This window comes from Notamacropus eugenii, chromosome 2 (genome assembly GCF_028372415.1).
Source record: "Notamacropus eugenii isolate mMacEug1 chromosome 2, mMacEug1.pri_v2, whole genome shotgun sequence".
NCBI lineage: Eukaryota > Metazoa > Chordata > Mammalia > Diprotodontia > Macropodidae > Notamacropus > Notamacropus eugenii.
The window spans coordinates 254,470,076-254,483,720 of NC_092873.1; the positions used below are offsets into that span (position 1 = coordinate 254,470,076).

At 38.2% G+C, this 13,645-nt stretch overlaps 1 protein-coding gene across 14 annotated transcripts in view; it reads left to right on the top strand.

Annotated features, from left to right (window-relative positions):
* The window catches only part of MAP3K4 (mitogen-activated protein kinase kinase kinase 4), a 154,944-nt gene that overhangs the window by 43,197 nt on the left and 98,102 nt on the right, over positions 1 to 13,645 (top strand). For all 14 annotated transcript variants that reach the window (XM_072637688.1, XM_072637695.1, XM_072637689.1 and 11 more), the window contains exon 2: positions 3,872 to 4,062. In XM_072637688.1, coding sequence (XP_072493789.1) covers positions 3,872 to 4,062 — 191 coding nt within the window. The remainder of the gene's footprint in view (positions 1 to 3,871; positions 4,063 to 13,645) is intronic.

A 13,645-nucleotide genomic window follows, 5' to 3' on the forward strand; every position in this document is an offset into this window, starting at 1 on the left:
TACACACAGTCATAAAATTACCTTTATATTATGAATCAGAGTGTTGCTAGGGTTACATGATATTTTTGCTTCCTTGATATCTGTAATTCCTGGTGAGTCAAGATGGTTATTCTATAGTTTCCTTCATATAACTTGTGACAGTTTTCATCCATTTTGATATGTTGCTTTTATATGCCATTAAAATAATTAATTAAATTGGCAATTAAAATGACTTGGAAACATTTTGAAAAAGGTAATTAGCCTGCATTTCTTAAATATTCTTTAGAAAAAAAACCATTCTTTTCCTGAAGTAGGTGCCAAAGTTGAGTGTTAACAGAATAATTAGATGAATTTATCTTTTTGTTTACACATGGGAGCAGAGTGCTTAGAAGAAATTCTATATTTAGACAACGTACCTTCTTCAAAGTAGAGGGTCATTCAAACAGAACAACAATACAATGTGTCTTTGTGTCCAGAAATTTAACTCTTAAACTGTGCCAGTTTATAGTATTGGGCTCTTAACCAAATTATCTTGACTTAGAAATTGCATAAGAGATGCTGAGGTGTTAAAATTCAAATTCTTTCTTGCATTTTATTCCTATTTTTGCTCATTTAGTGGGAAGGGCCCCAATTTTGGAGCCAGAGGCTTTAAGCCACTTTTCTCATTTGCAAAACGATAGGATTAGGGTGCTGGATCTGAGGTCCCTTCCAGTCTTCAATCTGTAGTACTGTGATTATTTCCTGCGCCAAACATAGCTTACAAAGCCTTTGTCCTCAGCATTTTTCATAGACCACCAATTATTCTGGCTTTATTATTAACACGCTTTGTAACTGTGTCTACAACTCTTTTATACTGTCATGTAGTTATATGGACCTGCTTCCCGTGTGTGTGTGTGTGTGTGTGTGTGTGTGTATGCATGTGCCCATGTGCGTGTGCCCATTTGTAATTTAAACTCATAAGTTTTCAGTCAACAAGGAAATATTTAGTAAACCCCAAAAGTGTTACTAAAACCAGAATAATTGGTGGTTTATGAATAATCACTATTCTAAATACAGTACTTTGGAAATTAGCTCTTGCTGCAGACTTCATGTTTTTTAATGAATTCATACTAAAATTACAAGGCAAAACAGTATTTGTATGCAAAACTTGTACCACAGTAAAGTCACTTTGATGAAAACTCACGTTGTTTGAGTAGCAAGTAATATCAAGCTGCTCTATATATTTCTGTGCTCTTAGAAATTAAGAAAAGAATTGACATTTCCATTTCCACATGTTTATGCAAATAAAATTTCCACACTCACACAGCCACATTTTTTTGGATCTCAGTGCAAGTGCAAAAGAAATAACCATGTTTTAAAATGAATTTAACTGCAATTGCGGCACTACCACTTAATATTCAATTGGATGTGATAAATGTACAGTGTAAGGATATGATGAAAGGCAAATACCAAGAGAAGAGTATAATATAATTCTGTGTCTTTTAAGTTGCAAATATGTTCAATTAAGATCACATATAAAGACATTTTCAAATGTCAAATGAAATATATAAAATCTTATTAGATTGGTATTAATAGATGAACATTTATATTCAGTTTTGATGATGAAAAATGCTAACTTTGAACCCTAATGAAACAAAATGATATCCTACCTCAAAATTCCATTTTTCTTATAGGTAGACTTGTATTACAAAAATATTGTGCTCAGTCATTATTATTATCCTTTTGAATTTTGAACCAAAAAATGTGTGGAAATGTTTTTTCTATAGTTATATAAGGACCAACATAATAGGCTTGTTTTTTTGTCTTTTTACTCATGAAGCCCAAAATATTTACTTTCTGGTTCTTTACAGAATAAGTTTGCCAACGTCTGGGATAGAGAGCTGGTCTTGAACCCAGGAACTTGTATTCAGGCCCTGCCTTTGGCATTTGTTGCTTGTGATCCAGAGCAAACCACTTGATATCTCAGTGCTCAGGCTACTAGTTGTAGAGAAGGTGCTGACTTGCCTTGGGAAGCTTCCTATGCCAGTGAAATGATAAGTCCAGGCCCTATCCCTATTTCCAAATGTCTATCTAAGCTGTTCTGTTGTCCAAATTTTGTAGATAATAGGATTTTAGCTGAGACCTATGGAAAGTTTGGGAAGCCAGGAGCCAGAGATGAGGAAGAAGAACATTTTAGCCTGGGAGCAGTCAGTGAAAATTCCCAGTTGTTAGGTTGTTTCAGTCCCATCTAAATCTTTTGACTCTGTTTGGGTTTTTTTGGCAAAGATATTGGAGTGGTTTGCCATTTCCCTTTTCAATTCATTTTATAGATGAGGAAAATGAGGCAGATGGGGTTAAGTGCTTGCCCAGAGTCATACAGCTTAACTGGAAAATATCTGAAGCCAGATTTGAACTCACAAAGATGAGTCTTGATGACTTCTGATGGGAATGCACTGGTAAACAAATGTTGCCATATTTCTCTTACCTTTACATAGGAAAAAGTTTATATAGACTGGTGCTCAAAAGAATTCTTTTCTTCCTGTCTACTCCTATGTCTTCTGGGAAGCAGTTTTTATCTTCTTGTGTACTTTCTTGTCAAAAAATGGATTAGACCTAAATGGCCAGGGATATTGTAAAGGGAATTCATATTTTAGGCGAAAATTAGTTTGATGGCTTTTCAAATTCTTTTCATTTCTGGAATTTCATAATTATACTTGAAAAATCAAAATTGGAATTAATTGGAGCCTAATTACATGTGATTTTGTGAACACAATTATCAATATGTTATACTATATATTGGTATCAGTTTTATATTACAAATTTTCCCCTTAATTTTATAAAAGACCTTGAAAGATGACCAAACTTGTTATAGTATCTCAGAAATAGTGTAGCCTAAGAGATCATATATTAAAAAAACTTATTGCTAGATCAGGAGTTCTTAACCCAGAATTCTTGAACTTTTTGTTATTTTGATAATTGTACTTCGTTATAAGTAGTTTGCTTTGTAACCATGTGTATTTAATTTTATGCATCTAAAAACATTGTTCTGAAAGGGGGTCAGACTACCCTAGGAGTACCTGGGTGATTCCCCCCAAAAAAAAAAAAAAAAAAAGAAGTTTAAAAATCTGTGTTCCAGGAGAGAGAAGACTTAATGGAGCAATGGAAAGGGCCTTGGAATTGGAGTCAGAGGGCTTTGTTTTGAATCCTTTCTCTTGCCATGTCACTTACTATGTGACCTTGAGCACAGTCGTAGTGATACTTTGAGCAAGTTTTTAATGTGAAATTGTATTTTGAAAAGCAAAAACCTGGGTTTTTTCCCTCATATCCCTAAGTATTTGAATACATCCCTATATAAACACATAGGAGAAGGGAAGTAGGACATTGGTTATGAGCATGTATTTTTTTTTTTTTTTTGCTGATAACTAGTATGTTGGGCTTTGTAAAGTCCTTTAATTTCAGCTCTGGATTTGTTTTTCAGGAGAAGTAAGAAGTAAGACTTTGAAATACCAGACAGGACTATACTTGTCTCATTACTTCGATTTCACACTAGATATCACTGACAGTACATTTTTTATTTTAATTTATGTTATATAACTTAAACACTTTTAAAAAAAGTTTTTAAAATATTTGATGAATATATTTTAAAACTTTTGGTATATGAGCCTTTTGTGGAATCCTCTCTGTTTATGTGCCTGACAGGTATTTGCTGTTTGTTCATACCTAAGAACAGCAGGAAGTTGAACTTTTGACTCTACTTTTTGGTGTGGAAAAGTGTTGAGAATGATATATGACAAATGAAAGGAGACTTTAAAAAAGACTGAGACTGGGAATGGAACAGCATTTGAAAATTGTAAATTAACAAACCATTTTTTGACTAAAATTTTACATTACTCTTTCCCCCTTTCTTTCTTAGGCAGGAGTGCAAGCTGGGAGATGTTGCTTGCAAAAACTCTGAATCTGATCCAGAGGAGTTTTCAGATGAAACGAATACTGAAAACCTTTATGGCACCTCTCCTCCCAGCACACCTCGACAGATGAAACGTATGTCAACAAAGCATCAGAGGAATAATGTAGGAAGACCTTCCAGCCGCTCCAATTTAAAAGGTGTGTCTTTTACTTTAAAGGATATATTCAAAAGGATGTAGAGCTTACCAATACATAATCTTTAGAAAACATTAATTTGTTGATTCTTTATACAGAACACATAATTCTGTTGTTTCCCTGACTTTTTCTGTCTTCCAGCTAAGGAGAGAAAGGGTTCCTATTCCCTTGGCCATTGCATCAAATTGTCACGATGGCAGGTGGTGGGTTCTTTAAGTCGCTTTCTTTCCCTGGCATTAATCTTGTTTCTTTTGGGATAGAAGGGAGGCTTGTAGGGTCCCTGATAAATGTGGCATGGTATTTCCATTTATGCACCCACAAGAGAGTTCTGAAATCATCCTTTTGTACCATTTTCCTACCTAAATTCTGCTAGCTCAGGACCTGATAGTGTAATTCAGCATACCTTCAGGATTGTAGAGGTCTCTTCTCTTAATTCTAAAGATTAAACATTGTGTTCTAAAGTAGGCATCCAAATTCCTTGTTGTCCATTCATTATTAAATGCTTATTAAATGTCAGGCATTGTATAAGGTGCAAGAGATACAAAGGTCAAAACTGAGACAATCCTTGCCCTTAAGAAACTTAGATTCTCTTAAAGTATATAAATGTATACCTACAGTATAAGTACACACAGAATAAATACAGCGTAATTAAAAATGCTGGGTGTTTAGTGCAGAAGGACACAAGCAATTTAGAACATCAGAAAAGGTTTCATACTGAAGATAGTACTTCAGCTGAGCAAATCATTTAATAAGAAATTATTTTGAAGGATAAAAAACCCTCTAGATTCCGCCCCCCCCCTCCCCCCCACTTTCCCTAAGTATTTCATTACAGCTCTATATAAACGAAAAGGAGAAGGGGAGTAGGACACTGGTTATAAGAGTATATTCATTTCTTAGAGGAAGTAAAATATTCCCTGAGGCAGAGATGAAGAGGGAATAATTCAGTCAGTAAACATGTTTTAAGCACCTATAGTGAATGGACAGTGAAAAAACATGAGGGTGGTAGTGGAATGCCATATTTGAGCAACAAAGAGAAAGCTGATTTAGCTGGACAGTAGAGCTTGGGAAGGGTAATAGTTACAGTAATCAGGTTAGAACTCTCTGCTGTTATGTCATCATTTCCCACCAGAACTCCAGCCTCTTGAGGGAAGAGGAGAGAGGTAAGATGGGGCCTTCCACTGACAAGGTGCAGTGCAGTAGTAGCTTTGCTGTCTGTGTGCCTTCTTTCTGATGCTGTATGTGTTTCTGAGAAGAGGAGAGGCTTTCCATCTTGCGGCTCCCATCTCTTGCCTGATCTCTAGTCTCCAGTAGGGGTGGGATCCTCTAGAGGGAAGAGGAGAGGAGAAATGAGAGGTCTTCCATCTCATGTTGCTCATGTTTCCTGCCTGATTTTCCAGCCTTGGCTGAGAAGAGTAGAGACTTCTTTCACTTACCGATTAAGAAATTCACAACTGGTCATTTGCTAATATATTCTCTGTAAGTCATAATCTAAACCCTGTTCCATATCTCCCACTACCTGATTTCTTATTCTCTTTCTCCTTAGCCCACTCACTCCAAAGTCCTCCCAAAATGCTCTCCATTTCTTCAGCTGTGCCCTCGGGAATGCCCGTTCCATAGGCAACAAACTTGTAATCATCTTAAATCTTTTCCTTTCCCACTCCTTCTGTCTTCTGACTATTGCTTAGATTTGACTCTTCTGTGATGACATAGGCCCTGTGCCCATCCTTTCTAGCACTGGCTGCATTTTCATTCATTCCTCTCCGCTTACAGGTTAAGGGGGTGTAGGGAGAATACTCCTTGCTCTCCATTGCCACTTCCAGGTTCTCCTTTTACCTCCTTCATTCTGTAACCTCCTCTTTTGAGGTCCACATCTTCCACCCAATCACAATCCTGGTAGCTTTTGTTGTGTTGACCTCCAGGATACTTCCTTCCTCAACGATTTGAGTACCTGGCTCATAATCTTTCTGTACATCTCTTGCCCTCATACTGGTAGACATTAACATACCTATTGTTATTCTCCTAAACACCATCATCCCCTAGTTTATCAACCTACTCATTTTCCATGATATACTTTTCCTCTCCTGCTTCAGCTATACACAGAGGTCATATCCTTGATCTTGCCATCACACACATGCATCACCTCCCTGTTGAAGAACTCTGAAATTCTGTTATATAATCGCAGTTTATTGGCTTTATATTTTCCTTTGCCTTCTCTTGCCAAACCCTATTCTTCGTCCTCCCCATGACTTCTATCTCTCATTTTTCTCTTAGGTCATCATCCCTGTATTACCTTTTTCTTCTTTCTCTACTTGACCCCTTGGTGAACCAGTTCAACTCTACACTGCCCTTTTCTCTTGAATCCCTGGCTCTCATGATAATCAGCCTTCACCCTTGGATCTTTTCCACCATCCACTGCCTTCATTCCTGCATATGTTCTATAGAGAAAATCATGCCATGGTTCTAACTGGATCCACTACAAATTGATGTTATATAACCTTAACTGGGCCTTTACTGCTGTTAGGCAATACTTCTGTACCTCCCTCATCAGTTCAGTATCCATAGTGACTCTTTCAGACCTTCTATCCCTCCTCAAACACACATGGCTTTACTCTCTCAGCTGAGAACTTTGCCTCATATTTTACTGAAAAAATTGGAGCTATTTGCCAAGAACTGTCTCTTCTCCCCTCCTCTTCAGATCATATCACTTTCCTCTTTCACCCCTGTCTTATTCCAATAAGTGACTGCCCTGCTTCTTTCCAAGTCAAATCCCTATATGTGCACAAGTGATCTCATTGCATTCTCTCCTCCAGCAGACTGACTGTTCTGTCATTCCTGCTTGGTCAGTTATCCACAATCTCTCCCTCTCTTATGATTGCTCCCCTATATTTCTCTCAGAACATGCCCACGTCTATTCCATTCTCAAAAAAAAGTATCTCTTGATCTCTCCATCTTGGATGATAGTTCTCTTCAACTCTTTGTGATTAAACTGGTCAGGAAGGCTTTCTACAGTGAGTGCCTCTGTTTCCTCTCCTCTCACTCTTTGTTGAATACTTTACAGTCTGATTTCTGACATCATTATTTCACCAAATCTCCTCTCTTCATAATTACTAGTGGTCTCTTATTTGCAACAAATCTAATGACCTTTTGTTAATGCTCAACCTTGCTGACTTCTTTGCAGCCTTTAACACTGGTTATGACCTTCTTCTCCTTGATATTCTCTTCACTTTAGGTTTTTGGGACACTGTTGTCTTGTGGTTCCCCTCCTGCCTCTCATTTGCTGGATCTTCATTCAGGTCATGCCCACTAACTAACTACGGCTTTCATCCTGGACCCACTTCTCTTCTCCCTCTATACTTCTTCACTTAGTGATCTTCTCAGCTCCCATGGATTTAGTTAGCATCTATATACTCATGATTCTCAAGTCTACTTATCCAACCCTTATCTTTCTGCTGACTTCCACTCTTGAATTTTCAACTCCTCTTCTGACATCTCAACCTGGATGTTCCATAAACATCTTAAATTCAGCACATCCAAAACCGAACTCATTGCCTTTGCCCCCCAACCCTTCCTCCCTCAACACCTGCCTGTTACTGTTTAGAACATCGCAATCTTCTTAGTTCCTCAGACTCACCACCTCGATGTTATCCTCTACTGCTCTTTACCTGTCCTTCCCCCCTCCCCCCCCCCCCTCCCCGCCACACACATCCAGTCCATTGCCAAGGCCTGTCACTTTCGCCTCCAACATCTCTGGAATATATGTTCTTCTTTCTGACAGGGTTACTGCTCTGCTGCAGACCCTCATCACCTCACATTTAGGCTATTGCAAAAGGTAGCTGGTTGGTCTGTTTGCTACAAGTCTTTCCTCACTCTAGTCCATCCTCCATTTAGCCACCAAAGTGATTTTCCTAAAGTGTAGGAGCAGCCATGTCTACCACTACCCATGGTTCCCTGTTATCTCCAGTATCAAACACAAAGTCCTTGGCAGGGGGTGAGGGGGAGATTCAAGGTTCAAGCCACCTCTCTCCTTTCCAGTTTTACACTTTATACTACCTTCCCCTTTCCCCCTCCCCCCCACGCTTTTCTATGCAGTGACGCTGATCTCCTTGTGGTTCTTCAAACCACAGTGTTTTGGCTTCATTCATCTCTGGCTGTCCCCCATCCCTGGACTGCCTCCCATGCCTGGACTGCCTCTTCCTTCTCATCTCTGACTACTACCTTCTCTGGCTTTCATCAAGTCTCAGATAAAATCTCATCTTCCCCAAGAAGCTTTTCCCCACCTCTCCTAATTCTTGGGCCTTCTTGCTTTTTAATTATTTCCTGTTTATCTTGTATGTAACTTGTGACTCGTTTGTATATACTTGTTGTCTCCCCCATTAGATTATAAATTCCTTGAAGGTATGGATTGTCTTTTTGCCTTTCTTTGTATCCTCTGTGCTTAGTATAGTACCTGATACATAGCAGGTGCTTTATAAAAACTTGCCAACTAACAACATTGTAAAAGACTGTAAAAGATGCACAGAAGGTTATCTTTTTTCCTAGAAGCAATAAAAGAGCCACCAGAATTTTATCAAGTTAGGAGAATGATATGGTCAGATCTGAATTTTAGAAAAATCACTTTGATAATGGAAGATGGATTGGAGTGGGGAGATAACTGAGGCAAGGTAACTAATTAGGAGGCCATTGTAATAGTGGAACAAGTAATGAAGACCTGAACTAAGGAAGGGGTGTCTAGGTAAATGAGAAGGGAACATATATAAGAGTTGTTGTGGACATAGAAATGTCAAGATTTTGCAAGTTGTTGGGTATGTGGTATGAGGGAAAGTGAAATTAAGAAAGAGGTGGGTTTGGGGCAAAAGAGATTTCTGTTTTGGACATGTTGAAGTTGAAATGTTTGTAGGAAAATATATTTAGAATTTCTATTAGGAGGTTTCTTTTAGGTTCTTGTGTCTCCGGAGTCTTAGTGACTATTTCCTGTTTTGTTTTTCTTTCCCAATTGATCTCCATGGGCCTACTTCTTTATGATGTTGCTCTGGTACAAGCACCTCTTCCTAGAGTATATTTTACTGTGATTCTGCCATATCGCATAGGAGGTGTATTAATTCTCTGTAGCCCTCAGTAACTATTCCAGAGACAGACTGTTGCTTCAGTAGATAAGGAAAGTATCTCCTTTTGTTTAATTTCATTTATTTGTTCTCTTCGAGGAAAGTCTGAGGCCAGTAGAGAGGTGGATTTAAACTCAGTATAAAGAAAGCCTTGATAACGAACATATTTATTTTCTCTGTCATCCCTGTCTCAAATGAAGAGATGGCTCTTGTTCTTTCTAAAGCTAAGCCCTTGCACAGGTGATCTTATTCTGTCTCCTTCTTCAACTTTTTGTCTCTTCTGTTATCCCTGCTGTCCACTTATCTGTCTCTCCCTGTATATGGTTGACATGGTTGATCATCTTTTTCTCCTTCATTCTGTTTTCTCTCTGGGTTTTTGTGACACTGTTGTCTCTTGGTTCTTCTTCTCAGTTGCCTTTGTTGGATCTTCACCCTGCGCATGCCTGGTAACTCTGGGTGCCCCCTGAAGCTGTTTCTTGGCCATTTTCTTTTCTTTTTCTGTGCTGTTTGACTTTATGATCTCATTAGCTCCCACAGATTCAACTATCATCACTACATACTTGATTCTTAGATATATAAATGTTTATTGATTGATTTATCCATACCTAATCTCTCTCCTAACTTTCATTCTCTCCTCCCTAGTCTAGTGTACTTCTCATAATGCTTGTCCCATAGACAACTGAAACTCAGCATGTTCAAAACTGAACTCGTTATCTCTGCCTGTTTTAAATCTTTCTCTGTTCCTAACTTCCCTTTCACTGTGGAGGGTATCACCTTCACCAGCAGCTGGTGGTGCATTTTATAAAATGATGAGCTGAGCCTGATGTCAGGGAGACAGACCTGAGTTCAAATGTGACCTGAGATAATTACTAGCTGTGTGGCCCTGGGCAAGTCACTTAACTTCTGTTTGCTTTAGTTTTTTCAGCTTTACAGTGGAGATCACTATAGCACTGACCTCAGAGGGTTGTTGTTGAGGATCAAATGAGAAATTTGTTTCAAAACTCTGTTTAACACAGTGTCAGGCACAAGTAGGTTCTTTATAAATGCTTATTCCCTTCCCCCCTTCATCGTCCTTATCACCTTGCTTAGAAATCTAGATGTCATCCATCACTTTTCACTTTTACCCCTATATTGATGGGTGTTTTTTAAGTGCTCACTATGTGCCAGGGACTGTGCCACAACAAACTTGTGTTGCCTAATCAACTAGGCCCACACTTCTTCAAGGCAATCTTTTTCTGATTGACACTTTAAAAAGTTATTGTTGATATCTGTTGCCATCTAAATTTCCCAGTGTACCCTTTCCCCTCTCAGAGAGACGTCCCTCATGAAAAATAATTTTTCAAAAAGAAATAGTTTGGTAACTTGTGGAGGAACTGTTGGAGAGAGGATAGGCTTAAGGTGGTGACCCTAATTAGGTAGCATTGTTGTAGTGTTGTCAAGAGAGGATTAAATCTTTAGTCAACTAAGTAGAGAGAAGGAGAAAGATGTGAAAAAAAAACAATTTAACAATTGTTTAGATGTGTTGGGAAAGACTGGAGTTGCAGTTATAAATTTGAGTGATGAAAGAAAATGGTACCCTTGACAAAAATAGGGATATTAGGAAGAGGGACACAGTTAGGGAGACAGTTTTAGCCATGTTTAGTTGGAGATGCCTACTTGAATGTGCAGGTGTAAATGTCTAATAGGCAGCTAAATGGTGAGATAGTACTGGAGCCCAGGAAAGAGGTGAGTGCTGGACATGTAGATTCAGGAGGCAGTCATCTGCATGGAAATGATCATTGAGTTATGGCTTATGATAGGATCACCAACAAAGCCTAGCATGACTGGTGGCCCAGGTGGGTGGGTGGGGGGTAGACAGAGAAAAATAACTGAGAGTGGCAATTTATAAACTTCTTTCAACTAAAAAGGACTCCCTTTCCTCTCTCCATATCTCCCACTCTCTGTTGAAGTGGAGAGTCCTTTATCTAAGGCCCACCCAACCAAGGTTTTTCCTTTGCCACAAAGCATTTCCCTGCTCCCCTCTCCAACCCCTAGAAGAAAATAGTTGCTCCTTCTCTTTCTCACACTTCTTGACATTTCTCAAACTCCCTCGAATCAGAATTATTTCTTTTCATTCTCTCTTCTTTTAAATTGTAAGCCACGGAGAACAGGTTCTAGGCAATCTTTTTGTTACTCTGGCATATGCCATGCTATAGGTGCTTGAGAAATGCTTGTTGAATTGATTGAAATGAAATTCTTTTTAAAATCCAAGAAACTTAGTAGCTTCTGGACAGCATTTCAGTTACTCAGTTAATAATTGGTTAATTAATAAAAGGCCTTTCTGGATTCTAGAAACTGTACTGGTTCTAGACACAAAAAAGTAGAAATAGTTCCTGTCCTCTGGGATCTTAGATTCTAATGGGTATGATATGTTGTACATGTATAAGTATATACAAGACACATACAAAGTAGATATAAGGAAACCTTAGAGGAAAAAGGCAATATCTGCTAGGGGAGGCTGACTATCAAATATGGGTTAGTTAATACATTTAGATATTAAGAATCTTGAAGGAGAATAGATTGATACATGATGGAGAAGTAGGAGGGTATAGAAGTATCAGTGGGGAGCAAGGAGTATATTCTGTCTCCACTGTTGGGACTCAAGAGTCTTTAGGTATGAGAAAAGATACAACTGGTATTGAGAAAGATGACCAGTGATGAAGTATTATCAGAAGATGTCCAGTTCTCTGTGAGTGCCAGAAGACGAAAAGTATAAGAGAGAAGAAAATATAAAGAGGAAGTTTAGTTATGGAGTGGGAGTTTCAGAGGGTACAGTTGGAAGATGTGAGTATATGGACAGTTGGTGAATTAGGTAGAAGTAGATAAAATGAAACAGAGTAGGTAGCAGGAGTTTGTGAAGGGGTTTTGCTTATTGGCATTTGGGAGTACAGCTAGGGTTGGGAGAGTAAGAAGGACCTTTCTAATCACTGTGAATGAATCCAATAGGAGTTTCAGTAAATGGTGAAAGTTCTGCTGGCAAAGGCAAATGATTAGGTTTTTGTTCTGTTGGTGTCCCTGTCTGGAGATAGGCAAATTGGTATTGCTATCATCAGGGCTTCTGGAAGCTGGCTTGTTGGATCCTGCTGTTTGGAAGCCCAGCCTTAAAGCAGAAAATATTGCTGCATTCCAGGGGGCTCTGGAAGCAAGCATAAGTGAGATCTATGTTGGTGTTATGTCCTGGGGTTCCCAGAGGAAATCCTATCTAGAAAGTAGGCCAAATAAACTGGAATTCTGTCTTTACAGGGAGATCATACTGATGAAACGAAGGAAACATTTATCTGGTTCATATTCTGTTTTTGCTACTTAAAACCTGTTTACATTTGGACCTAATCACTTCTTTGCATTTCATATTACTAATCTGTAGAATACAGGGTTTGATTAGACTAAGTGAGCTCTAAGAACTCTTCCAACTCTAAATCCATGATCCTGTAAATTTTAATATTCCAGGATTTCTTGTTTCATCAAATGTACATATTCCCTCCAGTAATGAAGAATCTACAGCCTCCTTACTTTAATAGATCGTTTCATGAGTTGTAGCCTCCCAAAATGTATCACCTCTTTTTCAGCTTCCTGGAGATGAACCTTTCCATACTTAGGAAATTAGGACAGTCTTTATGTTCTGCATTTAAAAATGTAAGTAGAACTTTAGTGGAAGAAAATATATATGATAGTTTGAGAACCTACATGGCCAAAATGAAATGATGAAAAGAGAAAGAGCAAAAATCTCCAGATCCAATATCTATACGTGGAAGCATCTTTCCTAATTGTGGCAAAACCTGCTTATCCCAGTTTGACCTCAGCCATCTAAAACTCATAAGTCACGGAAAAATCCTTCTCATCTGTGAAACATTACTCAGTCATCATTTGTAACTGAATAATCTGTTGGCAAGTCAGAACCGTCTGAAAATCTGTCCTTCCTTTGGTGCACAGTCGGAAGACCTGGCATGTTTTAAGACTGTAGGAAATTATTTTAGAACTGACTGTTTTCATAGTTTTGAAATGGGCATTATGAGAAGAATGAAGTTTTCCCACTTGGGCTAAACCAGTATTTAAAATGAACCAGTTATTTAATACTTTAAAAGTTTTATAGGGAAAACTCAGTTAAATGGAAAGTCTTAAATAAATATATTCTTTATCATACCTATTCAATTCCCATAATTTCTGCCTTTGTTCTACACATAAGGATGATCATACCTTTGATCACCCATTATCCATTACTAATTGACTACCATGATCCACAACTTTGAAATTTGTCTTTCAGATCATAATATCCTTTCTTCCTCTCTCCCACTGCATCATTTTTTCTAAACCTACTTATTCTCTTTGTTACTTCCAGTGACTCAGCATACCTTTCTGGTTTTCTAGTCTTCTATTGACCTTATTTTCCTCTTTTTGACCATTTCAGTTTCATACTCCTCTGTACTCTAAAGTCCCTTATTCACCTT